The sequence below is a fragment of the Rosa rugosa genome, chromosome 5 (assembly GCF_958449725.1).
Source record: "Rosa rugosa chromosome 5, drRosRugo1.1, whole genome shotgun sequence".
Lineage (NCBI taxonomy): Eukaryota > Viridiplantae > Streptophyta > Magnoliopsida > Rosales > Rosaceae > Rosa > Rosa rugosa.
Window position 1 is genome coordinate 23,296,561 of NC_084824.1, and position 27,266 is coordinate 23,323,826.

At 41.2% G+C, this 27,266-nt stretch overlaps 3 protein-coding genes across 3 annotated transcripts; 1 reads left to right on the forward strand and 2 right to left on the reverse strand.

The window, feature by feature from the left end:
• The first annotated feature begins 812 nt into the window (after positions 1–812).
• On the forward strand, positions 813–2,905 carry LOC133711383 (uncharacterized). The gene is made up of 5 exons (XM_062137513.1): positions 813–1,419; positions 1,570–1,681; positions 1,764–1,891; positions 2,530–2,611; positions 2,752–2,905. The coding sequence occupies exons 1-5, from the start codon at positions 813–815 to the stop codon at positions 2,903–2,905; spliced, it is 1,083 nt and encodes a 360-aa protein (XP_061993497.1).
• A 114-nt stretch (positions 2,906–3,019) lies between these two features.
• Positions 3,020–4,624, reverse strand: LOC133708304 (uncharacterized mitochondrial protein AtMg00810-like). Its single transcript, XM_062133775.1, has one exon. It carries the CDS (start codon positions 4,388–4,390, stop codon positions 3,239–3,241), a length of 1,152 nt encoding a protein of 383 aa, XP_061989759.1. The 5' UTR covers positions 4,391–4,624; the 3' UTR covers positions 3,020–3,238.
• Positions 4,625–12,798: 8,174 nt separating this feature from the next.
• Positions 12,799–15,506, reverse strand: LOC133709598 (FCS-Like Zinc finger 8). The gene is made up of 2 exons (XM_062135390.1): positions 13,807–15,506; positions 12,799–13,236 (listed from the first exon to the last, which is right to left on the reverse strand). Exons 1-2 carry the CDS (start codon positions 14,589–14,591, stop codon positions 13,167–13,169), a joined length of 855 nt encoding a protein of 284 aa, XP_061991374.1. The 5' UTR covers positions 14,592–15,506; the 3' UTR covers positions 12,799–13,166.
• Positions 15,507–27,266: the final 11,760 nt, after the last annotated feature.

Here is a 27,266-nt window from a genome sequence, read left to right on the forward strand (position 1 = left end):
CCATTTACAGGTCTATGAAGGAGTAGGGCAGGTTGTTACTAAATATTTTACAGATATGTTTAGTGCATCTCCCATTGATATGGAAGCCATAAATCACTCCCTAGAGGCCATCCAACCCTGTGTGACACCAGCCATGAATGACACACTTTGTCAGCAGTATTCTAAAGAGGAAATTCAATGTGCTCTGTTCCAAATGTATCCTACAAAGTCTCCAGCGCCTGATGGAATGCCACCACTATTTTCTCAACATTACTGGAACGTAGTTGGGAAAGATGTGACAGTGGTTGTACAAAATTTCTTACACATTGGAAAGTTATTGAAATAGTTAAATTTTACACATATTTGCTTGATTCTGAAAGTTGATAACCTCTAGAGAATGTCTGATCTTCGACCTATTTCCCTTTGCAATGTAATTTATAAAATTTGCTCAAAGGCTATTGCAAACAGGCTCAAGGTTTTACTTCCGGAAATCATCTCACCTTATCAAAGTGCCTTTATTCAAGGGCGGTTGATAACAGACAACATTCTTGTCACGAATGAGATTGCTCATTTTGTACACAATAAGAGAGAAGGGCAGGAGGGTTACGTGGCTCTGAAATTGGATTTGAACAAAGCCTATGATAGAATGGAATGGCTATTTCATAGAAAGTTGGAATATTGACCTTGTTATGCAATGTGTAAGTGTCATAAAATTCTCCTTTCTGATTCGTGGGAAACCTAGAGGACTGGTTACACCTAGCAGAGGATTGAGCCAGGGTGATCCCCTATCACCTTATTTGTTCTTGATTGGTGCCGGGGGGGGGGGGGGGGGGATGTTCTCGGCTTTATTGCAACAAAAACAAGTTCTTGGTTTGCTGCCAGGTATTGCGATTTGTCATGAAGCTCCCTCGGTTAACCACTTGATTTTTGCGGATGACAACATATTGTACGCTCAAGCTTCTATTGAGGCATGTTATGAAATTCAGGATGTGATTGAGACCTATGGTAGAGCATCAGGGCAGCTTGTAAACTTCAATAAGAGCTCAATTGTTTTCAATAAGAACGTTGATGCAGATTTACAGGATGATGTGGCTTCATTGATGGGAGTAGAGATTGTAGAGCCTCATGAAAGGTACTTAGGACTCCCAACTTATGTGGGACGTAAGAAAACAACAACCTTTCAATATATCATGGATAACTTGGCCAAGAAGCTTAAACATTGGCAAGGGAAGATGCTCAGTGATGCAGGTAAGGACACTTTAATTCGGGTTGTGGCTCAAGCTCTCCCATTCTATGTCATGGGTGTGTTTCAGTTAACGAAGAATTTTGTGAGGATTTGGAACAAATGTGTGCTAGATTTTGGAAGGGAAGCACAGAAGACAAAAGAAAAATTCATTGGAAAGCATGGGATTTCCTTTGCCATCCTAAACAAGATAGAGGGTTAGGGTTCTGAAGTCTCACTGAATTCAATCAGGCTATGCTTGCAAAACAAGCTTGGAGGATAGCTAGCAACCCGGAATCCCTCATTGCTAGAATCTACAAAGCACAGTATTTCCCATAATGTTCTTTTTGGTTAGCTTCTGTGCACAGTGCACCTTCCTATTCTTGGAGAAGCATCTTTGGGACAAGAGAGTTGTTACGGTCTGGCTCTTACTGGCAAATTGGTTCTGGGGAAAATGTTCGAGTTTGGATGGATGCTTGGGTACCAAGTTTACCTGATTTCCTGCCTCATTTTGGTATGACATCTACAATGCAGATTTACGGGTGCATGAGCTAATTTGTAGGCCAGGTTTATGGGATGACATGAAAATCAGGTCCTTGTCCAATGAAGTAGAAGCAGCAGCTATATTAGCAATACCTCTTTCTCAACATATAGTGCATGATAGAGTTGCATGGAAACTAGAGAAGAAAGGTGAGTTCTCCATCAAAATTGCTTATAGACATGTGTTCTCTTTAAATATCGAGAGGCCTGCAATTTTGGTTAATATTAGTTCTCAATTTTAGAAGCGAATCTGGCAAGCTAAAATTCCTTGTACTGCCAAAGTGCACGTGTGGAAGCTCTGTCACAATATTCTTCCCTCATTAGAGAGGTTAACAACAAAGCATGTTCAGCTTGAATCCCAACTTTGTGTCCAATGCATTGGGAGGATTGAATCTACTTTACATCTGTGTCGCAACTGCCCTTTCACTAGGGCAGCCCTTAGTTCATGTATTGCTTTAGCTCAAGTGTGCTTTACCAGTGAGTCAAACAATATGGGAGTGTTGGAATGGATTCAGTTTTGCTCCAACAGGTTAGCTCCTTCTCATTTTGATCTGTTGATGTTCTTATTATAGGGTGTGTGGAAAGAAAGGAACACCAGGGTTTGGGAGAATAAGTCAAAGAGGGTTAGTGATGTAGTTTTGATGGGTAACTCTAGACTCCAAGACTAGCTACATTTACCATAACAAATGTTGGTGGTGGCAGAAGGAATGCAGGTGAGGTGCATTGGCAAAGTCCCCCAATTGGATGTGTCAAACTAAATATAGATAGAGCATTCATGCTTGCTTCAGGGTCCGGGCGTATTGGAATGGTACTACGTGATACTACTGGTCAGTTTCTTGCTGCAAAGGGAAGACCAGTGATGGGATTAATGTTAGCTAAACATGCCAAACTCTTAGCGTGCAAGGAGGCTCTTGAGTTCATCTTAGAACGATCTCTACAACCTGCAATTGTAGAGACTGTCTCCTTGGTTATAAAGCATCAACTTTCTCATGCTGTGTCAATCTCTCTAGGTTGGGAAGAATTTATGAAGGCTTGGGAGTACTGTTGGAGACTCTACCTAATGTCAGGATTGTGCATACTGCTGAAATCAAAGATCTAGGGATTTGGGAGAGCAGAAAGCTAGAGGAAGAAGACGATGGTTTTCTTATTAAGAATTGTACTTGAGTAATTATTACAGAGCTTTCATTACATTGCTTTATATAGAGCTAACAGTAACCAGTTTGGTTAAGGCATAAACCAGACTTTAACAACTTTCTGTTAGGCTTAACCAATCTCTCTAACATCCATTTCTTGGTCACCAATCAGCTTAGGACATTTGTCAAGTGTAAGATTAGTTGAGTTTCTTGACTAAGATGATTGACCTTGACCTTGACTACAATCATTAATCTCATATAGTCTACATCCCCCCTCAACCTTATGCTGGGAACCCAGCATGAGGTTGCCACACAGATACTTGAACTAAGGTGAATCAAGTCCCTTGGTTAGAATATCAGCAAGCTAGTGCACAAAAGGAACAAATTGGAGAGCGAGTTCACCTCGAGCCACTTTTTCCCGAGTGAAATGGATGTCAACCTCAACATGCTTGACCTTGGAGTTGTGTATAGGGTTGGAAGCTAAAGCAAGTGCAGACACATTATCACAGTGAAGAGTAGGAGCTGAGGGAAGCTTGATGTGAAGATCATTCAGTAAATGCCTTAACCAGAGAACCTCAGAGGCAGTATCAGCCATGGCCCTATACTCGGCCTCAGTAGAAGAACGAGAGACTGATGTTTGCTTTCTGGAACACCAAGAAATTGGACAATTACCAAGGAAGATAACAAAGCCAGTAGTGCTTCTTCTGTCATTTGGATCACCAGCCCAATCCGAGTCAATGTAGGCCCTTAATTCAAGTGGTGCTGCCCGGAAAGTGATCCCATAATCTAAGGTACCCTTGATGTATCTGAGAATACGTTTCACAGCTAGAAAGTGAAGCGCAGTTGGGGACTGCATAAACTGACATACAGAGTTCACACTGTAAGTAATATCAGGTCTTGTGAAAGTCAAGTACTGCAAGCAACCAACAATGCTCCTATATGTCTTGACATCAGTAAATGGAGCTCCTTCATCTTTTAACAATTTGGAATATGGTAAGCATGGAGTGATGCTAGCATTGCAGTCAGACATTCCAGCCTTGTCCAATATATCCTGTGCATATTTGGCTTGAGAAATAAAAAGTCCATTTGGAAGATATGTGATCTGTAAGCCCAAAAAATAGTGCAGTAGACCTAAGTCCTTCATATCAAACTCTGACTGAAGTGCATCTTTGACATGTTGAATGGAAGAGGAGCTATTACCAGTGAGGATGATGTCATCCACGTATAACAAAAGATACACCTGAGTGGAGCCAAAATCTCTAATGAATAAGGATGGATCAACAATAGAGGATTTGAAACCAAGTTGAGGTAGATAAGATGTAAACCTCTCATTCCAAGCCCTTGGTGCCTGTTTGAGGCCATATAAAGACTTTTTAAGTTTGCAAACATGATTTGGAAACTGAGAATCCTCAAAACCAGGAGGTTGTGACATGTAGACTTCTTCTTTCAGAATACCATGCAGGAAGGCATTTTTGACATCTAGTTGATGTAATTTCCAGTTAAACGGAGCTGCCATTGCCAAGACAAGTCTCACAGTTGTGTGCCTCACAATAGGGCTGAATGTTTCTTCATAATCAATGCCTTCTTCTTGACTAAAGCCCCTGGCCACCAATCTGGCCTTTTGCCTAGCAATAGAGCCATCAGAGTTTCTTTTGACTTTGAAGATCCATTTGCAGCTTACTAGATTTATATCAGGTTGAAGTGGAACAAGAGTCCAAGTACCTTGCTTAGCTAAAACATCAATTTCCTCTTACATAGCATTCTTCCAAATTGGGATCTGCAATGCCTTCTTATAGGAACTAGGCTCAATATGAGCAGGATCAGATGATGTTGATGCAGTAAAAGCTTTCTTCTTGAAGATTCCATTTTTGCTCCGAGTTGTCATGTTGTGTGCATTTGTGAACATAGATGTAGTTGCAGATTGAGGATGAAAGTTAGAAACAATGGGGTTGGTTGCAGTGGATGAAGGATCCACTATAATCTGAATATCTGATATTGGAATGTAGGTCTCTCCAGGTTGAAGAATAAGATTTGTAGAAGAGTTGCTGGCAGCGGGTATAGATTTAGTAGCCAAGTCCAAATTTACAGCAGAAGTAGATGAAGGAACTATGTTGACTGCTGAATCAGAGTGATGAGTGTGAACAGGTGAACTAGTTGTCTCAGGAGAGTGGACAGGTGAGGGCAGGTGCTGTTGAGTAGATGAGGAGCTGCTTGAGTGAAAAGGTTTGGATGGATGTTTAAGCAGAAAAGGAATAGATGTGTGTGTGTGAGCAAAAGAAGATGTAGCAGATTCAGAACTAAGAGACTTATATGGGAATGAGTTTTCATCAAATACAACATGTTTGGAGATGATGAATTTAGAATTGGACACATTAAAGCATAGAAAACCCTTGTACCCTGGTGCATACCCCAAAAAGATGCACTTGACAGTTTTGACCTGGAGCTTATTGGAGTTGTATGGCTTCATAAGGGGAAAACAAGCACAGCCAAAAACTCTTAAAGAGTCAAGGGATGGAGGTTTTAAGTAGAGTAGTTCAAAAGGGGAAGACATATTCAAAGTAGGATAAGGCATTCTATTTATGAGGAACACAGATGCAGCACAAGCATGAAACCAGAAATTGGGAGGCAGATGGGATTGATGGAGAAGAGTGAGAGCAGTTTCAACTATATGTCGATTTTTCCTTTCTGCAAGGCCATTCTGTTGGGGTGTGTAGGGACATGATTTTTGGTGAATAATGCCTTGGTTAACAAGAAAAGACTGAAATCTATGGCTTATGTATTCACCACCACCATCAGTTTGCAAAACTTTAATAGATGCAGAGAATTGATTGAACACAAAAGAGTGAAAGGCAATGAACAAAGAAAAGACTTCTGTGTTATTATGTAAAGGAAAAATCCAACAATATCGAGTACAATCATCAATGAAGGTAAGATAGTATTTGAACCCTTCAATGGAAATATGTGGGGAGGGACTGCATACATCAGAATGAACAGTATGGAATGGGATAGAAGATCTAGTACTAGAATGAGAAAAAGGTAATTTGGTGAACTTTCCAGCTAAGCATGATTCACACAAATCAGAAGTGATATCATGTACAGAACTAATATGGGATTTTTCTAACATGGAAGCAATGATTTTATTTGAAGGATGGCCTAGTCTTCTGTGCCATAGAGAGTGGGATATCTTGGAGACAAGAAAAGCTGTAGAAGAAGTTGTAGGTGGAACTGAAGAAGGAGTGAAGAGATTTCTGGAAATGGAGACTGGAATGGGATATAGGCCATTGTCACTGAGACCTTGAAACAGCACCTTGCCTGTCACCTTGTCCTGTATAAAAAATGAAAACTCATCAAAAATCATTCTGCAATTATTGTCCTTGCAAAGTTGATACACAGAAAGTAAGTGAGCAGCAAGTTTGGGAACATGAAGAATTTTCTTCAAGGCTAAAATAGCAGATTTGTTTAGAAAAATAGAACCATCCCTAATATGTTTAATGGATAAACCTGCACCATTTCCAACTTGAACTTGATCACCATCAGGGTAGGATGTCACATTGTTGAGAGTGTGGATGTCAGAAGTCATGTGAGATGAGGCTCTAGAGTCAGTATTCCATACTTCATGATTGGGAGCAGAAGAGTTGTGTTGAACAGAAGCTGTCATGGCTGTATGTTGACCTTGAAGGGAGGCAAAAAATTCTCTCTGGTTGCAATGAGCTGCAGAGTGGCCAGTCAAACCACAAAGTTGACATTCAGGAACAGAAGAGCTACCATAGCCTTGATTCTTGCCAAGATGCCAGCAAGTTTGAGCAAAATGTCCTGGTTTCTCACAAATTTGGCAGACAATCCGAGGCCTGAAGCCATTGTACCCATTGGTGTAGCCCTGCATTGACCTTGTACCAAAATTCTTGTTGCCAAAACCATTCTGAGACCCTTTGAAGCCAGAACCACCATTGTTGTTATTCCAAGATGGCCTAAACCCACCAGAATTACCATTTCTGTTCCCAGTGTTGTTGTAACCATTGTTACCTCCATAGTTGTAGCTAAACCCCCTATTTGAACCACTTCTTGGACCATTGTGAAAAGCAGCAAGTCCATTTTGTCCCACAGGAATAGGCAACAGTCCTTTAGACTCAGTAAAAGATGAGTTCTTGGCAACCATAGCATTCATAGATGTCAAAGATAGAGACTGCATCTTTGTTTCACACTCAATTTCAGATTCAGCAGCGAGTAAGAGTGATCTAAGCTCAGTCATAGAGATGGGAGTATGTTTGGCCTTAATCATCATTCTTATGGTACTAAACTCAGATGGTAAACCTTTCAAGATGAGAATCATAATGTCTTCATCAGCCATTTTGACACCAATAGCAGATAATTGATCCCTTGCAGTCTTAACCCTAAGCAGATACTTATCAATGCTATCAGATCCCTTTTCAATGGATTGCAAATTTGATTTCAATTGCACAACATTAGACCTAGATACAGTAGCATATCGATCTTTGAGAGTGATCCATACCTCCAAAGCAGTAGAGCAACCAACCACATGAGAAAGTGCTTCAGGGGAGAGAGTAGCTGTGATGAGGGAGATGAGATTGCAATCTTGCTCAAGCCAGTCTTCATAGTCTTCAGAAGAATTCTGAGAAAGCTGGCCATCATCAGAAATGGAGTATTTAGATGGACAAGGGTGAGTGCCATCCACAAACTTGAGTAAACCATGACCTCGAAGCAGAGAGTACATCTAGAAATGCCATGTAGGATAATTGTTGTCATCGAGCTTCACAGAGATGATACTAGACAGATTAGCAAGAAGGGAAACCATTGTAGCCACCATTGTTGCAGAAAGAAAGCTTGGATCTTGAAGAAAGGAAGCTTGCATCTTGAAGAAGAGATTGGAGGGATCGAAGAAGAAAAGACTGAGGGATCGAATCAGAAGACTTGGAGAACTTCCATGGCTCTTGATACCATGCTGAAATCAAAGATCTAGGGATTTGGGAAAGCAGAAAGCTAGAGGAAGAAGACGATGGTTTTCTTATTAAGAATTGTACTTGAGTAATTATTACAGAGCTTTCATTACATTGCTTTATATAGAGCTAACAGTAACCGCTTTGGTTAAAGCATAAACCAGACTTTAACAACTTTCTGTTAGGCTTAACCAATCTCTCTAACATCCATTTCTTGGTCACCAATCAGCTTAGGACATTTGTCAAGTGTAAGATTAGTTGAGTTTCTTGACTCAGATGGTTGACCTTGACCTTGACTACGATCATTAATCTCATATAGTCTACACATACAAGCAGGAATGCAAACAAAGCAGCTCGTCTTGTGGCAGCAAAGGCTTCTACTACAAGCCAAAATCTTTTTTACTCTTCTGTACCTTCTTTTCTTCATGATGTTATTAATCATGAACTTTGTAATCACTAGTTAATTTCTTTCAATAAAGGTTGACACCATTTATCTCAAAAAAAAAAAAAAAAAAACAACTCATACACGAACTAATAAAGCTAACAATTTGTGGTATCAGATCGTGACATAACTTATTTCTAAGCAAAACCTAGAAATTTTCATCAACAATGGATTTTAAATAGTTGGAACTCATGCTTCGGTAGTCTCCTCATGATTATGCTTTAGTATTTCTTGGCATGATTCTATGTCCTTCAACACCTATAGTTTTCCCACAATGCATTAGTGATGAACTTATGAAGTGTCATATATAACTTCAATACTCTAAAAAAACATATCAACTATTTAGGATTAATTTTGTTTTACCTCTTTAATATTTACATCCTAAATTATTCATGGTTCTGTACGTTTTATTTTTGTTATATGTGTCTCTGTCTCTGTACTCACAAATTTTAATTAATTTTGTCCAACTCTTAACTTTTTATCAAGCATTGTGTCAAATTTTTTGAATTTTCATCACCAATTATATGGTTTTGTATGCAACACCAATGAGACATCATCATAAAATAGAACAAAGCAGAGCTATGTTAACAATTAACAAAATAATTGACATAACTAAACATTGAACAAGATTGATTAAATTGGTCAATACATGAACACATATGATAAATTTTGAAGTGAAGAGACACAATATAAAGATCAGGGAATTAAAATGAAACTACCCCAATTATCTAACATTCAAATGTTAATAGATTAAGTGAAGCAAATTTTCAGAGTGGAGACAAATAAAGGGGGTTGATACATGAATGAGTATCACAAAGACCTCCACCTTTGGATGTACAAGAAACATATAGATGATCACCCATCTATATTGATGTAGAACCTGATGTAATTAAAAAATATCTTTCTGTATGTCTGTCTGTCTGTCTATCTTCTATCTATGAAGGAAATAAGTTTGAAGTTTGGTTCCACAAGCTAGACCAAATTTTAGAAGAAGTGAGAATGAAACTTTGACGTTCGTTTTCTTTTCAAAAATAACACGTGCATCAAACGGATATGAAGTTAGTAAAATATAGGGAAAAATACTGTTTAGTCCCTGAAGTATAGCTTTGTCCTCGTTTCAGTCCCTGCCTTTCTAATTTAATTTCAAATGTCCCTGGGCTCAAAATTTTCAGTCCAACTGGTCCATTTCCTCCTGTTGCTCGATGACGTGTCACTTATTGGTTTGCCAGCTCAACACCACGTAGGACACTGATTTTGTAAAGTGACAAGAATACCCCTGCTCTTCCTTCTTTCTCTTTACACCCAAAATCCACCACCACCACCACTACTAAGCTCACCATCCAAAAAACATCCTCAGATTTGCCCAAAACCCTAAGGTCTTGTTTGGATATGGTGATTTGGGGTTGAGGATTTGGATTCAGATTAACCAAATCCAAATCAATGTTTGTTACCCAAACCCAAATCCAAATCAATCTGATTCACACCAGTCGACATTGGGGTGATTGGTGGAGTTGAAGATGTGGGTGGGCATGACGGCTGCGATGTCGTCTTCGAAGGAGCCACGATTCTCGAAGTGACCGGAGCCATACTCGAAGTTATTACTCTGGGCCTGGCATATCTTGTTGAGGAGACCGCCAATCCAACCTTGTTGTAGATCAGGAATGCCGTACGTGCCTCATCTCCACCATTATCGTGCTCAGCGGCCTCCGACGATCCATCGGCAGCCTCTTCATCATCCAGAGATGCCCGGAAGTAACCCAGCGTCGTCGCAGTGAACACCCATAAATTTTCTCTGGGCACCCACGACCTCTGCCTCCTTCACCGGCCGTCACTACAAGACCCCATCCTCCAATCCTCTCTTCTCCGAGTAACCATCATCATCATCATCACACATCTTGATCTCTGGGCGCTTTGTGATTCTGGGTTTTTTTATGAGAGGGATGGATGAGAGAGAAACCGAATCTCAGATTCTCTCTCTATGGTTTACAAACTTCAACAATTGTCGTGGCTCACCACTGTCACCATCATACTTGTCGGCGCACCCACCAACTAGCGCCGGCACTGGTGATCATCCCACCGCCGTACCATCACCCCTCTCCTTGTATCGATGACCTGGATAGAGGGAGAAAGAAGATAAGAAAGAAGAGAGGAAATTTTGGAAGAAACTGAAGCAGGGGCATTCTCGTCTCTTTACAAAATCAGTGTCTTACATGGCGTTGAGCTGGCAAACCAATAACTGACACGTCATCGAGCAACCGAAGAAATGGAGGGAATGGATCAGTTTGACTGAAAATTTTGAGTTTAGGGACATTTGGAATTAAATTATAAAGACAGAGACTGAAACGAGGACGAAGCCATACTTCAGGGACTAAACAGTATTTAGCCCTAATATATAAAAGGCAATCAAGATAGACTTTGACCCCAAACCACTCATTGGTTTTCTACTAAAAAATTAGTCAATGATAAAACGGTGCAAGATATCTCTCTCGATCGTGTCAGTAGTAATTCTTACAATGAAAAGTAGATTTAAGTGTTCTACCAATCCTAAAGCAATCTGAAAGAATTAATTCAAGATTGAAACTAATCAAAATATAGAAAGAAATTAAAAAAATGAAACAAAGAAAAAGGCATTCTAGCTGCAATCAATCACTTAAAGCACACACTCTGCGTCTAATCGTGTGAAAATTAGAACTCGTCGCTGTCAGAAAAATGTGCTAAATTGAGATTCACGCTTTTGATCATGAAAATCGATCTTTCTGTCTTGTGAGTGTATGAACATTTCCTTGCCGGACTATGGTGCTCTATGTCTGTTATTTCCATCCTATTTGTTGTTGATTTCTTTGTATTCCATTCCATTTTCCTAACAACAATGATCCCAGCCAAGAATTTACATAAAACTGATTACTTTATGAAGATCTCCTAATGTGACGTGAAGTTCCTTTAGCTATTTCAATTTAAATATGGAGGTGTATGTTTCCGCTTTAGTTATTACAGGAGAGACATGTATGATTAAACTACAAGTTTACATCCTTTAAATATATTTACCTCATTGTCAAGACATGTCAACTTACTTTGTTTTTCTCATAAAATGTCACTTTCCTTTTCTAACTTATTATCAAGTCTCAAGTATTGGCCATATTGGAGTTGGAGATATGATGAGACATTATGCAAGCAAAATTGGCTCTTACTCTCGTTTTCAATTCACAACAGTCTTCACTTCTAGATTTTGACGTAGGAAAAGTAGAGACACAATAAAATTATATTTTTCTACGAATTTTGATTTGTCAGAGAGTCTTATAACACGTGTCTGTTTTAAATTGGCTTGCGAAATTTCGCAAAAATGATTGCTTCTTTTGGAGGGCATCTTATATTTTAGTTGTAATTCGCAAGTTTTTAGACCTATTTCAAAACAAGCCATGAGAGTCTCTAATATGGACTTTCAAATCAACAATTGAATGAGTATTATAAATTTTAATTAAAACATTATTTTTTCAACATACAAATCATCTAATATACAGTTGATTTGAAAGAGAGAGCTTTATACAAGAACATATTTTTGTCACAAAAGTATTTAAGATGTACTGTAAGGCAGTTCTTGAACCATCTAAATCCTATAGCATATAGAGTCAAAATATTATTCTTCTCAACTATAGGTGAGATAGAAGTCTCGTACTCCGATTTGGCAAGCAATCTTATACTCTAGTTTGGTTTGCTTATTCAATCAGTCGATTACACTTAGTAATCTCAGATGATTCATACAACGTATTAGCCTAATCTTCAAAGAAAACAACACAAAAGTCATTGAATTATTAGGCTTTCCGTCTCCCTCACTCCATAAAGGTGGACTTTAATCCTCAATCATCTTGCATTTTGAATATTTACCTAGTATATATTTAGACATATGTTCGGGTTGAATAGCTAGGAGAGTTATCGCTAGACGCAATGAAAAACTCTTTAGTTTCAAGATATCAATGTTTTCTTTAATCTTAGCCGTTAATTGATTCATCAATATAGAGTAGGATGGGCAGGAAACGCAATTGTTGATATTCCACACCCGTCTAAAGAGTAGGATGGGCAGGAAACGCAAACACCGATGTTATGGACCGGCGGAGCACCGTTGAGCACTTCAGCACTATAGACCATCCCAGCTGGAATATCAAGTTAACGGTTATGAAGTGTTTTTTCTTTTTCTTTTTTTTTAAACCCTACCTTGCTTTATGCAGAATTATTCCCTTGAAATCAGACCCAGAAACTTTTCCCTAAAGTATGCTCTCTTCCATAGTGTCCTATTCAAACTCCCCGGAATAAAAACCAAGTCAGAAAAAGAAGCGGCATTATCATCATGAGTGGCAATAAGTGTACAGACAGACACCGGTTTATAAAAGGAAGAGAGCATCTTACCTCAACCTAGGCATTGGCACACGCTATGGTCCAAAGATAATGTAAGCTTTTGTCACATATCATCATCACCACCACCAAAACCAAAGCTGGGAAAATAATCCAAAAGACTAAGAGACACATGCCACAGATGCCAGATCCAACAGCAATTTCATTACTCAATTCATAACAATTCCAACTCTACATACATCTCAGCGCTTCATTCCTCTACCTCTCTACAAGGAGGGGAGCCCAGAAAAATAGACTAAAAACAAAACCAAAGAAAAAGGGATGCATTTTCCCAGAAAAATTCAACCCCATCTTTGTCTTTCATGAGGGACTCATATGTTTGATGTTACAAAGACTATTCCTTCCCTATTATTTAGCAACAAAGAAGAAATTAACAGAAGAAGCCTATGGTGAAGGACTTATTAAGCTTCTTTTTTTCTTTTTCTTTTTTTGTTTAATTTTGCTTTCAGTGAAGCGTTTCTGTCGGGAACAATTCCCATAAAACATCGTCAGCTTCCTTCTTCCTCCAACATCATCTCCTGATAACGGCATTCACTGCTGCAGAACGCTTTCTCACCTCTGCAGCAACCAACCCGGAATTAAAACGCGGTAAACACTCATATCAAACAAATAATAGAAAGTCGTAACCAAAAATGAGCGAGAAATATAAAAAATGGCAACGATTTTTATATGGGTAGACAAGTGACAAGTTAACCTTGCATAATAAGGAAAGCTTTGGAAATTCAGATACTCTGTCATGTTATCCAAAAGATGGATATGTGGATCTACAATTCTATAATAATGCCTATCAATTACCAACTTGCAATATACTATGAATTTAGGATCCTATTATAATATACACCAATCATATACTAGTATCATATGAAGATTCTAATCCAAAATTGAGTAAAGTCTCAACCCCTTCACATTATTGACAATATTATTGTATATAAACAACCAACCACCATTCAAACACGAGGAATTAGAAAACACTAAAAACAACACCAAAAAAGTAAAACTAAACATCAAATTGAGAAACCCACAAAAAATAACCAAATTTGATTGGGGCTTTCCTTTTTAATAAATTAGAAGAAAGGAACTTGAACAACCAATTAATAGTACTAATGGAAAGGAAAGAATTAAACCAACCTGTACATGTAAATATCTTTGCCCTGCCCAAGATTCTTCTTGCAATGGTAGCAGAAGCTGAGGAAACTCTCAGACGGGTAACTTGACACGTTTTCCTTCCGGATTGGGGAAAGTTCAGGCACACCATCACAGCTCTCCACAACGCAGTTGTCAAATATATGAGTAGTTCTTGGATTTGGCCCATGAGAAATCACACAAGTATAATCCTCAGAGAGCTCCATTTCACTAACAGAGAGACACCCCTTGAAAACCTGAGGCGAAACAGGAGTCTCAATGCCGGAACGGACAGTCCCAAATGGGGATTTCTTAGCCGGAGATTGAGACAGGCTGGAAGAGAAAGGACCCAAAGGAGAATTCGTTCTTTCGATTCCGAAAACGGCTTCAAGTTTTGGTGATTCAGAAGAGGGAAGAACAGAGGATGGCAGAGGAGGGATTTGAATCTTGAGCTGTGAACCGAAAATAACCATTCGGCTTTGGGGCTTTGATGGTTTTGGATCAGAGCCATCATCGTCGATTAGAGCATCAACAATGGCAAGGCCAATGCCTTTGGAGTCCAATTTGTCCCAGTGGCGTTTGGTTTCGGGTTCTGGGGTTTTGGGTGTATTTGATTCGGACCAGAATGGGTTTCTTAGACCAAAGAATGGCTTAGTTTCCAGAATGGAAGTTGGGCTCATAACAGCTTCAGTTTCAGAGAAGGGTTTTGAGGTGAAGCTAGTGAACAATCTCGGAGTGGAGAAGAAAGATGAAACGGGTCTAGGAGAAGGCAGAGAGTTACTGTCCGCCATTAGAGAGGTTTAAAGACTAAACAAACCGTCTGCAAAATCAAGACAGAAACTACAAATCCACAGGAAAATTGAGAACCTTGAAACTCACAGAGAAAAACAAGACTTTGAAAACAAGAGTTGTTACTAAGCTCTAGCACAGTCAAAAACCCTCATTTTGAAAGAACCCAGAAACCAGAAATTGCAGAAAAGATTCCACGGAAACTATTCTCTGCTACAACTCTGTGACCTCCATTTTTTTTTGAAAAAGACTGACAGAAAAAACCCAGTAGAGGGAAGTATCAAAAATAGAAAGAGCTGAGCTCACACAGTTCTTCCGCGACTTTCTCGCTCTTCTTTCTTTCTTTCTTCCTCTGAAGAGCTCTGTTGTGATGTGAATCAATCAATCAGAGAAAGAGAAAAGAATCCGAAAGCAGCTGAAAGGAGAGGCCCAAGAGTCGTGATCGAAGGACAAGACGTGCATGCATCAGACATCTGAACAAAGAAAGTTTGTATTTTTGTTCCTTCTTTTGTTGGGCAGGCTTTAATTTTCTCTTCACCTTTCTTGCTTTTGTTTTTACCCTCCACTATTAACTCAGCAAAATTGGTTCGTATCAGAGAGACGACGATTCAGGGTTTGGCAGAAAAAAACACAAGACGAGTCACTGTGGTAAACCAGGATTAGGAAATTGAAAACGAGAGAGGAATAAAACCCAGAATGGAAACAAAAGGATGAGCGGTGATGATCATGAACCATGATCATCGTTATGTGTGGGAGTGGGGGTTATATCTTTTTTTACTGTGTTTTTTGGCTCCTTTATTTGCCCACTAAAAATCAGTTTCCCATCATCACTCCCTGAAAAATCGACATGGAGTTGCAGAGAGGAACAGAGGGAAAGTGAGTCAGAGAGAAAGAGAGTGGAGTGAGCTCGTGGGTTCTAGGCGTTGGTGGGTGATTAAATAGACTCGTGTGCATGAGAGAATCAGTGGGTTTGATAAACCACCCACACTGTCCAAGTATGGTTATTGGTTAGCACTTTGTTGCCAAGATTTACTATTTTTCACCAGACTCAGTCAAGCCAAGGGTGACCACACTCGACGCAAGTACGTAGGTAGCTTAACCATGATTGGCACACCCTACAGGTTTGTTCCATCGATAGGAACGACATTTGAAAGTTTAGTTTTGATAGAAATTTTGGTACTTTAGAGGCGAAAATTTCGAAAAAAATGTTTGATGGAAATTTCAGTTGTGGATTATTACTCAAAAATTAGTTTTGTAGATATAAAATATCAATAACTCAACTTATAAAAAAAAATTGTGGTAACAACAGTCTCTAACAAATTTTCTATAATGCCGTGCATGTAGAAAAATAGATTGGATATGTAAAGTACGACGAGACACGTGATATAATTCATTTTGGTGTATTCAAGAAATTTATAGATTCTAATATAAGGTTTGTTGACAAGACCCAACACCTTAAAATTATTATGTAAATGCTGTAGATTTTTTTTTTTTTAATGAGCAAGGCATTTTCTTCTAACTAGTGTCACCAGAAGACCAGACTGTACAATGTAATATCACTAAAATTAGTCACGATAAATTTCAGAACGTTAAGAGAGTGAAATTATAAGATGTTTAGAAGAAATAGAGAGTGATTGGTGAAAATTCAAGTCGACAAACTATGCAACAACAAGAGCACACTTGGGGTTTCTAGCAAAATCAAACATATTAGTCCGTTGGAAAGAGATAATTATCTCGATGAATTGATGATGATAGTAAACTCAAGGTAAAACAATTCTACACAAATTCTAATGCAGCTAATTATTAACTGAGTCAAACTAGTAAGCTAATTGGCTGGTCAACAAGCCACTAAGGTTTGCAGCTTCGTGGGGTCTCCAGCCCACTCAATCGGAGTGGGAAGTTCACGGACTGGGGATGTGTGACTTGTGTGAGTCGGTGACTGATGTAGAGATTTTGATCGTAATCAAACCCAAATGACAAATGAGAAAGAAAAACAAAAAAAAAAAAGCCGAAAGTCCTGGGATTACGTAATCCCCAGTTACTTTATATATATATATATATATATATATATATATGGTCTTGATTATAAACTCTGCGATAAAAAATAAAATAAAAAAAGGAAAAAATTCTGCTTACTACCCTGTACTTTTAAGGTTTCGTCAGTTCAGTCCCTGTACTTCTAATTTAATCAGAAAAGTCCTCGCACTCTCCAATTTCATCAAATCGATCCATTTCCTCACCATTTCGTCAATTTCCTCTGTTTAGGTGCTGACGTGTCCGGACGCCGTCTGATCTGTCAAATTTGTGGGACCTTCTCACATGCAAAATTTCCAAGCTACCCTCCTTTTCATTCCTTCCCTCGTTCAATTCTCAACCAACTTCCCAAGATCGATCCGATTCATTCAGCCTAGCCATCGCCGATTCCATCATTCACATATTCAAGCTTGATCCGATTTAAGAACCACCTCTCTCTCATCGCCGATTCACATGATCGATGACCCCAGCAACCATCCTCATCCTCCTCAGGCCTCCTCAACTAGATGCCCCACCTCTCCGACCCCAAAGCCATCGCCGCCATGACCCGCGCCGTCTCTAACGTCGCCCAGACCCGCTCTGTCCTCAACGCCCTCGACGACCGTCCCGACCACGAGACCGTCGACACCGCCAAGGCCAAGCTCGCCCACATCGAGTCCACTCTCTCCAAGAAGCTCGAGGACCTCGTCCGCGCCTATATTGTTAGCGGCGACTCGCATAAGAAAACCAATAAGAATAAGAAGAACAAGAAATCCAAAACTGACACAGCCGCCGTGATTCCCACCGTCACCGTAGCCATCGCCAGTTCCATCATTCACAACGCTCAGTCCCTCGAACTCGCCACTCGGGTACTTCTCTATTCCTTTAATCCCTCCCTACCCAACAAGATTTAGCTTCAATCTTTTTTCTAATTCATTTATTTCTTCTTTTAATCTCAGCTGGCCGTCAGATGGAGGCTTGGGTGTGGTTGGTAGTGGGCTGGGTGTGGTTGGTAATGAGCTTCTGTCGTTCTTCTTCCCAGGCGTGGGTCTGGTTGATAGTGGGCTGGGTGGGTGTGGTTGGTAATGAAATTTTGATTTGGGAAGAGATCTGTATCTTTGGTTTTGATTTTCATGTTGGGTTTACATGCATCTTGATTTGAATTTTGTTCAGATTTGGTTTTTCTGCATCTTAGTTGAATCTAGAGGACTCATCTAAACCAAATTGGGTTAATTCGCACACCCAAATATTTAATTTTTTTGGGTTTGTTGTGAGCATGATCTTGGCCCCATTAATGATCTCAGACTCCCTCATCTTCTTCCGGCCATGTTGATCGGTGGAAGAAGTGAGGAACCATAACCAAGAGCTGAGAAGAAGAAGAGAAGACGGGGTTCTGGGGAATTAGGCTGCTCGGGTGGGAAAGGGGAGGGAGATATATTAGAGGGGTAGCTTGGGAATTTTGCATGTGAGAAGGTCCCACAAATATGACAGATCAGACGGTGTCCGGACAAGTCAGCACCCAAACAGAGGAAATTGACGAAATGGTGAGGAAATGGATCGATTTGATGAAATTGGAGAGTGCGAGGACTTTTCTGATTAAATTAGAAGTACAGGGACTGAACTGACGAAACCTTGAAAGTACAGGGTAGTAAGCAGAATTTTTTCCTTAAAAAAAAAAAAAAATTTAAAGGGAGGACGTAAAACCTAAACTCCGAACAATTAGTAACGAGAGAACATCTCAAATAATGACATGAGCTCCCACTAATCTTATGTATTCAAAACATGCACCAACTAACAAGGGTTGACATACCAGATATCTGGGCAACTCTATTTGCTTTACAACAGTGGCATACCTGAAAGATAAAGTTCATACAAAGCCATAGAACAATTAAACCTGCTTTCCCACTATGCCGCTGACCAAAACAATATCTAGCAACACTTCATTTCATCCTAACACTAGGAGGTTGCGTCCATTTAATAAAGACTCGCCTCCTCTCTAGGACAGATAAGACACTTTAAATGCACACACATGCATTTGGCCTGACTCTCCTTACCAGAAAATAATAGGGACTTATTTTAACTAAAACTTAAAAACAAATAAAAAAGTACTAAAATGAACCCAAGCAACACCTAACATGGGAACCGCAGCCCAATTATTGAGGAAGACAGCATGGAGAGTTCACAAGCTAGAGTTTTCTAGTCTTGGAGGTTGCTAGCTGATTTTTCAGCTTCCTGGTGTAGACCGTGTCACAGAGTCGAACCCAATAATTGGGGTACATTGTACGTTACCAGCATCAAAACTTCCTCTAAAGGGAAATCAAAGACGGGATTAGGTTGAGACTCACCTCGAGGAGGCCTAAACCTTTCTAAATGATACTCTTAGGTGGTGTTTATTACATGGGATTGGATGGGATTAGACAACCTTATCTAGTCTAATCCCAGTTATCCCATGTTTGGCAGCAAGGAGGACTCTTTTTAATGAGACTCCACAGTCCCAAAAACAACCCCAACACCTTCTACCACAAACCCACCAAAAACCATGGGATTGTGGAAGCCACTCTCACTCTGTTAATGTTAGAAACCGAAGGCTCTAATTAAGGTTAAATGAAGAGGGAGAGAGAGAGAGACACAAGAAGTATAGTGGTTCGTCTCCCGCCTTAGCGGGAGACTACGTCCACTTGAAAGCTTAACTAGTGTGTTTGGGCCTTGCGGCCCAAGGGGATTACACGAGATGTAATGGGATGGTGTTTAAGTGGGAGGAGGGGTCCCTTTTATAGGTAAGGGAACCCCTCTCCTTTACATATTCTTCAATGTGGGATCTAAAAACCATTATTCTAGTCTAGAAAGTCATATTGTGAAGACAACTTGGCAAGGCTGGGAAGGTGGCTTCCCGGCGAGGTATTGGCTGCTTCTGACTACTGTGGCGTAGCTTGGACATCGGGCTATGGGATGCATATCGCGGTTGGGTCCCACCAGGGCTTGTGGGCCCATAAAGAGGGTGTTACTTATGCTTGGTGATGTAGCAAATTAGTCATGCTAGTGAGAGGTATCTACAAGTCCCCAAGTAAGAGGAGCTTCTTGGTTGGGGAGTTATAAACATGATGTCATCAAGCATAAGTAACGTCCGAGAGGCGCCTAGCCCCTACAAGTCCCAGAACTCCGTAAGCAAGAAGGGACTCGTTAACCTGCACAACAAAGACAAAAGCACGCACATGTAGAATGCCTGTTGTACTAGGCAACGTATGTGAGTTGCTTCGATATGCATTGGCATATACGAATGTACGAGGTGCATAATACATGTTGATGTATACATGTGAATGTCGTTGAGTATGATCGTTTATGACGTATAGGCTCGAGAACGCGTACGGTTGTTTGAGCATACTAAGAATGAGTATACAGATTGCATATGATAAATGTGTGATGCGCACGAGAAAATGGACGAGGTCGAGTTTGACGAGGTTACGCTAGTGAGGTGTAGGTTGCATGAGTGCCATGAAGGCAAGCGTTTGTGACTCATGAACAATGAATACGCGAAAGCTTGCGTTTGTTTGGTTTTCACTCGTATTAATGGAACAGGAAAAGAATTCAATTTGTGGCAAAAGACAAATGGTAGAAGAATTCAATGTTCCATTAATGTGTATTATGTTGAGGGGATGTGAGTGTAAAGCGTGGGAATGCCGGAAGGCAAGAGCGTGAAAGCTCGGGGTTGCCGGGAAGGCGTGAGAGGGAAGCTTGAGGGTGCCGGGAAGGCGTGAGCGGAAAGCTCGGGTTTGCCGGGAAGGTGTGAGCGGGAAGCTCGGGGGTGTCGGGAAGGCGTGAGAGGAAAGCTCGGGGTTGACAGGAAGGCGTGAGCGGGAAGCTCGGGGGTGCCGGGAAGGCGTGAGCGGAAAGCTTGGGGGTGCCGGGAAGGCGTGAGCGTTAGAGCTCGGGGGTGTCGTGGAGGCGTGAGCGGAAGCTCGGGGGTGTCGTGGAGGCGTGAGCGGAAGCTCGGAGGTACCGTGAAGGCAAGAGAGCGAAGCTCGGGGGTGCCGTGGAGGCGTGAGCGTTAGAGCTCGGGGGTGCTGTGGAGGCGTGAACGTTAGAGCTCGGGGGTGCTGTGGAGGCGTGAGCGTTAGAGCTCGTGAGCGGGAAGCTCGGGGGATGCCGTGAAGGCGTGAGTGGAAGCTCGGGGGTATCGTGGAGGCGTGAGCGTTAGAGCTCGTGAGCGGGAAGCTCGGGGATTCCGTGAAGGCGTGAGCGGGAAGCTCGGAGGTGCCGTGAAGGCAAGAGCGCGAATCTCGGGGTTGCCATGAGGCATCAACAGGTAGCTCGAAGGTGATGCCCTGAGGCATGAGCATAACTGTTGCTAATTATGCTAGGCTGTATGTACAAGTCCCCGAAGTCCCCAGTCAAGGAGGGTTTTCAATAGGGTTGATACCAAAGCGTGGTTTTGTGCCGTATTTCGAACATAATTAGTGCAAGTGCGTCGTCCATCTAGAATTGGTCGGAGTGAACGCTTATGCCCTTTCAGGTGGGCTTCCTGCTAGGCCCTCCAAGGAGTCCCCCACTCCTGGCTATAGACCTCCGTATGGTCGGAAAATTGTTATAATGAGGGTAGCTGCGTATAAGCAGTGGGCGTTAGGTAGCGAACCTTATCTTTGATACCCAAGCGTCGGGGGTTAACTGCCGGATCAATGGCTGCCGTAGGCTACGTTAACTGGTCCCTTTACTCTTTCCCGGAGGAGAAAAGCTTGACTGCAATGCCGCGTAGTGGTCATTGTTATTATGAGGCGTTGCCTTACCGCTTGGCGGTTGGTCGTAGACCATAGACTCGTGGAGTCTAGACCCGTTTAGGTCTCTTTCCCGTAGGGAGAGTTTGACAAAGTATAGTGCCCGGAGGCTAGACCATATGTTTACATATAGAGTATATGTAAAGTTTGTAATTGTATGAACAATGACAAATAAGTATAGCAAGTAATAATATATGGATCTTATGGCCATGTGACATGCATTATAGATAGCGGCAAGTGTCATGGGTGTCCAAATAAAATTTTGGGAGTAGCTCCTGGTGAATAGTATGAAGCCTTGTGAACTTGGAACTTATTTAAAGCATGTTGGATGTGTTTAAGCGAGTTAGGTTGTGTTCAAGCAAGTTGGGTGTAGTTGAGCGGGTGGGCGCTGTGCGAGCTTGCGGGGCGTGGCCCAAGCAAGTCATGGCCATGCTCGATACCCAAGCGAGTCGTAACCCAATCAAGTCGTTATCCAAACATGTTTAATTAAGTCATAAGTGTCACAAGCTTTTAGATGTGGCATAGTTTGTTTAAGTGAGTGTCACATTAAATTGATTTAAGCATCGCATGTGTATAGCATGTACAATTGTAGTGAAGTTGCTAATAACATTTTTGTATTTTGTAAACATGCCTAAGGATCATGGAGACATTTGAAGCATGGCAATAGTATGTAAGCCTAGTAGGTGTGCTACTAAAATTGATACATATTGTAAGCATGCCTAAAGTCATGGAAGCATGTAAAGACATATCAAGTGTAATATATTGTGGGCATGCTTAAGAATAGTGAAAGCATGTAAAGGCATGAAAATAGCTCTAATTGCAAAAGCGTGTATTGAGATATAGTTACTTATCTTATGCCGATTGAAGTGGGTTTGAGTTGAAATCAATGTAAGTACCCAAATCATGTTGGAGTTGTTCCAAGCATGACGCTCCATTGCTCCGGCGAAGTACCATAATAGATGGTCAATAACTTCATTGATTGAAGAAGTGCTCGGTGATTGTCTCTCCTGTTTTCAATGACACATTCATTTGGGAATGAACTGATCATCATGCATGATGCCAAGATAGAGCCATCTTGAAAATATCATATTGCTTAGTTGATGCATATTTATGATTCAGTTGACCAGAAAACACAGATGTGCATATATGTAAACATGCTGTCATGGACTTATAAGCATGTGTAGATAGCATAAGCAGACACCGAAGTATATATAGGTCGGAGATAGAAGTAGACTTATCTGGTTCAAGTATAGCTTTCACAGAGAGGAGCGTGAGCTGCTTGCTCGAACAAGAACTGTGGGTGCCCAGAGAGGAACACGGCCAAACATGAGTGTCCAGAGCATATAAGCGTTTGCTGGGTTTAATGATTTGCAGCGGGCACAGATGATGAGAGGCGGATGAGCTAGAGATTTTTGGCTAGCGGTGGCTTAGCGGAGTATGACTAGTGCTGGTTGGCTAGCGGTGGTGGCCGACATTCAGCGGGGAGGGAGAGATGATCGAACTGAGATTGATGATCAGAGTGGACTACACTGAGCTGCCAGCGGTGGTGTCCAGCGGAGGTCACTGGCACGTTAGTGCTTGCTAGAGGAGTAGCCGTAGCGGAGCTTTTCTCTGCGGGGCTCGCATGGATGAACCTTGGCCAGCGAAGCTGCCACCTAGTGGTAAAGCTGGGTAGTACCACTACACTCAACGTTGACGCCTGGAGCTATGCTTTGCAGCGGAGCCTTATCCTTGAGGCTTTGGTCAGCGGTTTGTGGCTGACAGAGGGCCCCTTGACAGTCAGAAGAGCTTTGCCTAGCGGTGGGTGCATAGCGAAGCATGGTCTGCGGAATGGAGCTTTAGGACCTCAGTGGAGCTTGGACGGCGGAGCTTTTGGGCATCAGAGCCTTCGGAGCTCAGCGGAGAGTCGGTGTCTAGCGGAGGCCTAGCTTGTTAGCGGTTGGAAGTGGCGACGTATAGTCTAGCGGAAGATGTTTTGGGCAACGGCGGTGGAGCTTTGACCAGTGGTGGAGGCCAGCGGTGGATGATTGCTAGCGGAGGCTTGCTTAGAAAGATGGAACATGGCGCTGACACTAGGTCCGACTTTCACAAGATGATCCACACACTTTGATCGATCTCAACACGGACCGAGTGAAGATGAAGAGCTGATGATCTTGTTCAGCGCTGATGATGATTAAAGAATTGAAAACTTCTTGTCATTGGCCTGACGCAGCGTTGATCAAAGGCTTGAGATTGTTGCTGTCGGTTTGGCGGTAACGAACCAAGGAGAAGGCTGCTGGTTTGGTGTCGCTAAAGATTGTTGCTAGCGTTACCGTTTGCCGCTGAAGGCTGCTGCTAGCGTTAGTTGACTGCCGCTGACGGTAGTCGCTGTTTGGTAGCGGTGACGAATTGTAATTCATTGCTGGGGCTGGTGCTTGGCCATGATCGCTACTAGCGTTGGCGCTGGCTGCTAGAATTGATCCAACACTTGACGTAATAATGCCCAATTATGTTGGGTGAATGAATGGCCGCAAGGATTACGCCGCTAGTGGTGCCTCTGCATATGGGTGTCCAGAGTAAATGGGCACCCAAAGTTTTTTTTTTTTTTTTTTACCGCCAACGATGGGTTGCTGATCATGTTGATCAAATTTGGGTAGACTTTTTTTTTGTTGGCGTTTGACTAGCCTTAATTGCCGTTGACCAGCCCTTAGTTGGCGTTTACTTGCCCTTAGTTGGTGTTGACCAACCTTGATTGGCATTTGACGTCTTGCACTGGGAGCCAAAGATGATCCGAGAAGATTGAGAAAGTATTAATCAAAGAAGAGGATGCCCAGTGAGCAACTTTGATAACTCAAAGAAGAAAAGAAAAAAAATTATTTGAGTTCCGTTAAGCGGACTTAATGCATGGTAAGTGACGAAGCCATTGTATCGGCTTCCCACAGACGGCGCCAATGTTAATGTTAGAAACCGAAGGCTCTAATTAACATTAAATAAAGAGGGAGAGAGAGAGACACACAAGAAGTATAGTGGTTCGTCTCCCGCTAAGGCGGGAGACTACGTCTACTTGAAAGCTTAACTAGTGTGTTTGGGCTTTGCGGCCCAAGGGGATTACAAGAGATGTAATGGGATGGTGTTTAAGTGGGAGGAAGGGTCCCTTTTATAGGTAAGGGAACCCCTCTCCTTTACATATTCTTCAATGTGGGATCTAAAAACCATTATTCTAGTCTAGAAAGTCATATTGTGAAGACCACTTGGCAAGGCCGGGAAGGTGGCTTCTCGGCGAGGTATTAGCCGCTTCCGACTACCGTGGTGTAGCTTGGACATCGAGCTATGGGATGCATGTCGCGGTTGGGTCCCACCATGGCTTGTGGGCCCACAAAGAGGGTGTTACTTATGCTTGGTGATGTAGCAAATTAGTCATGCTAGTGAGAGGTATCTACACACTCGATCTACTCTTCCCTTCCGTTCGTCGTTCTCTCATCATTCTCAACCTGCAATTCAACCCCGCCCCATCTATTACTTCATTCCCACACCCCTATGGCGGCGCCGTTACTCGCCACTCAGACTGGGTGATGGAAAACCTCAGAAAGGATCCCGAAATTGAGCCCTCTGAGTGCGAGGTTCTCAGTCAACGATTGACTTCTTCAAGTACTACCATCGTCAACCCGAAGCCACCACCACAGACGGTGTACCCAACGGTGGCTGAAAACCCAGAAACCAATTCTTCCAAAACATAATCAAATTCGTAAATCATGTAAGCAAGCATGTAGAACACGAAGAGTAGATCAACTTTCATACCTCATGCACTTCAAAACATCGCCGGAGCCGCCGGAATTTGTAGAGAAACCGCCGGAGACCTTAGCGTTCGATTCTCTCTCCACACCCACCAATCAGACTAACTGAGGCTAGAGGCACGTTGGCAACCAGAAGTGGATCAAACCCAACCGGTGCGCCGGCCGGAGGTGGCCTGACGACGGAGTTTTGATCAGGTCACCGTTTGGAGCTTTGCTGGTTTTGCAGGTAGGTGGTGTTGAAGGTTTTAGTTCAATACTTAATCCCACTGGCACCAAACGTGGGTCAAGGCACTCTATAGCATAAGTCTGGCTTGAGGAGTGCAGACTCTAAAAGAAATTAAGCCGGGGTAACACAATCCCCCCTAACAAACACGGCCTTATGGGTTTTCAGGAGAATAATTTTGTGTCAGACCCATATATTAACTTTGGGCTTAACCAACTGACTAATCCAAAATTTGGTCATTTACATATAAACCTCGGAGCCAACGCTCAGTGCAAAGCATAAGCGTCAAGATTCTAATGATGGTAGAGCTGCAAAGAATAAGTATTCTGAGCCAAAAGCCTTGGAGACTATTGTTGAGTGAAGCGACAATAGTAGAATTAGGGCTCTGAGTTCAGATTTTTTTTTACTGTAAAATTTAGGGTGTCAATTATGGGTAAGTATTGGAAAGCCGTGGGATATGCTCTAAGTATTCTAATCTCAACACTCTGATATATGATCATTGAATTTCTTGGTCACTAGGTGACCCTTTTTCAACATATTACTGAAAGGTGATAACCTAATAATCTAGTCTAAGATGATTGCCTATATTTTTTACCAATAAAAAAATGAGAAAAAAAAATCAATTAGTGAAATAGATCGGACCATAGACTGAATGATGCTATAAGTATATTCTCCCGTATAATGAGATAGTTAGAGATATTGTAAAATAGTGAAGAACTATTAAAGGCATCTCGAATTTTTTAAGCTCAATTCATGGTCATCTTTTTTTGGATTGCCAATTAATGCATACACATATAGTTTGCTGTTGAGAAGATATCCAATGTCAAACATATGACCAGACAACAGAATTTTAGACGGATTAGTCTGAGTTTTCTACGCTCGATTCTTTTTCATTACTCATTGTATGAAAATCGTTCAATAAGAGTGTGTTGTCGATAATACAACACAAATCTCATCAAACGTTGTGCGGTGGTCGGAAGGCGACACTCCTCGTTGGGTTGGCTTGAAACCGGGTAATGTCTCGGTACTTTTTTAGTTTGGAGTGAACTACTAGGTTTTTGGGTTTAATGGAACTTGATACCCTTCAACTAAACTTCAGACCAAAAAAAAGAAAAGAAAAGGAAATTCCTTCTTCCAAGAAATACTATATGCATCTGCCTCATTAAACGGGGACATGATGAGTGACCCCATTTGGACTGATGCTGCCGATGTCAATGAGCGCCTATGATGACAAAACAAATTTAATACCATGTTTATATTGTTATGTAATATTGAATTCAAAAGTAAAAGATTTTTTTTTTTTTTTAAGCATGTATATTGGTTTCTCTAGTACTCTTTTTTAGCCTAACTGATTAGATATATTTTGACCAAGAAAAAGAAAAAACTGATTAGATGTATGCTTTGTTAAGAACTTAAAAAACACCAGTAGGTTAGCTTTCATGCTCATGAGTCGTGAAGTATTTTTTGGGGTACCATTACTCTAGGGTACCATTGTTCTTTCATCAATGAATTTCACATATTTTTAAATCTTTACATGTATAAGTTTTTTTAGCTCGACACGAGTATAAGATTTTTGCTATTCTATATTTGATAATGTAAATATGCATTATTAATGAACAGGTACACATTTATCATTTTTCTTGAATAATGGAGGATCAAAACTCACTACCCGTATGTACTTTGCATTTCTAAAAGAAGAGTTGAGTTTTTCATTCTCATGTCAATAATTTGGCAAATAAAAATCCTAATATAATGTTACAATCATACGACACAACTATGATTAGAGATGCTTTTTGTTCTTCAATTATTACTTTATCTGTTAAAAATATGGGAAAAATTCACCAACGGTGTCTGGACACTTAGGGGACTTTCAGAATGATACCTGAACTTACAAAGTTA

What these genes read in the sequence shown, in the direction of transcription:
- LOC133711383 (XM_062137513.1), top strand. Translation starts at nt 813, where the DNA reads ATGTTCTCGGCTTTATTGCAACAAAAACAAGTTCTTGGTTTGCTGCCA. An exon ending in CATCCTAAACAAGATAGAGG is followed by an intron (nt 1,420 to 1,569) that starts GTTAGGGTTCTG and finishes TTCTGTGCACAG; the next exon opens with TGCACCTTCCTATTCTTGGA. An exon ending in ATGGAAACTAGAGAAGAAAG is followed by an intron (nt 1,892 to 2,529) that starts GTGAGTTCTCCA and finishes TGCTTGCTTCAG; the next exon opens with GGTCCGGGCGTATTGGAATG.
- LOC133708304 (XM_062133775.1), bottom strand. Translation starts at nt 4,390, where the DNA reads ATGGCAGCTCCGTTTAACTGGAAATTACATCAACTAGATGTCAAAAAT.
- LOC133709598 (XM_062135390.1), bottom strand. Translation starts at nt 14,591, where the DNA reads ATGGCGGACAGTAACTCTCTGCCTTCTCCTAGACCCGTTTCATCTTTC. An exon ending in AAAGATATTTACATGTACAG is followed by an intron (nt 13,237 to 13,806) that starts GTTGGTTTAATT and finishes TGGTTGCTGCAG; the next exon opens with AGGTGAGAAAGCGTTCTGCA.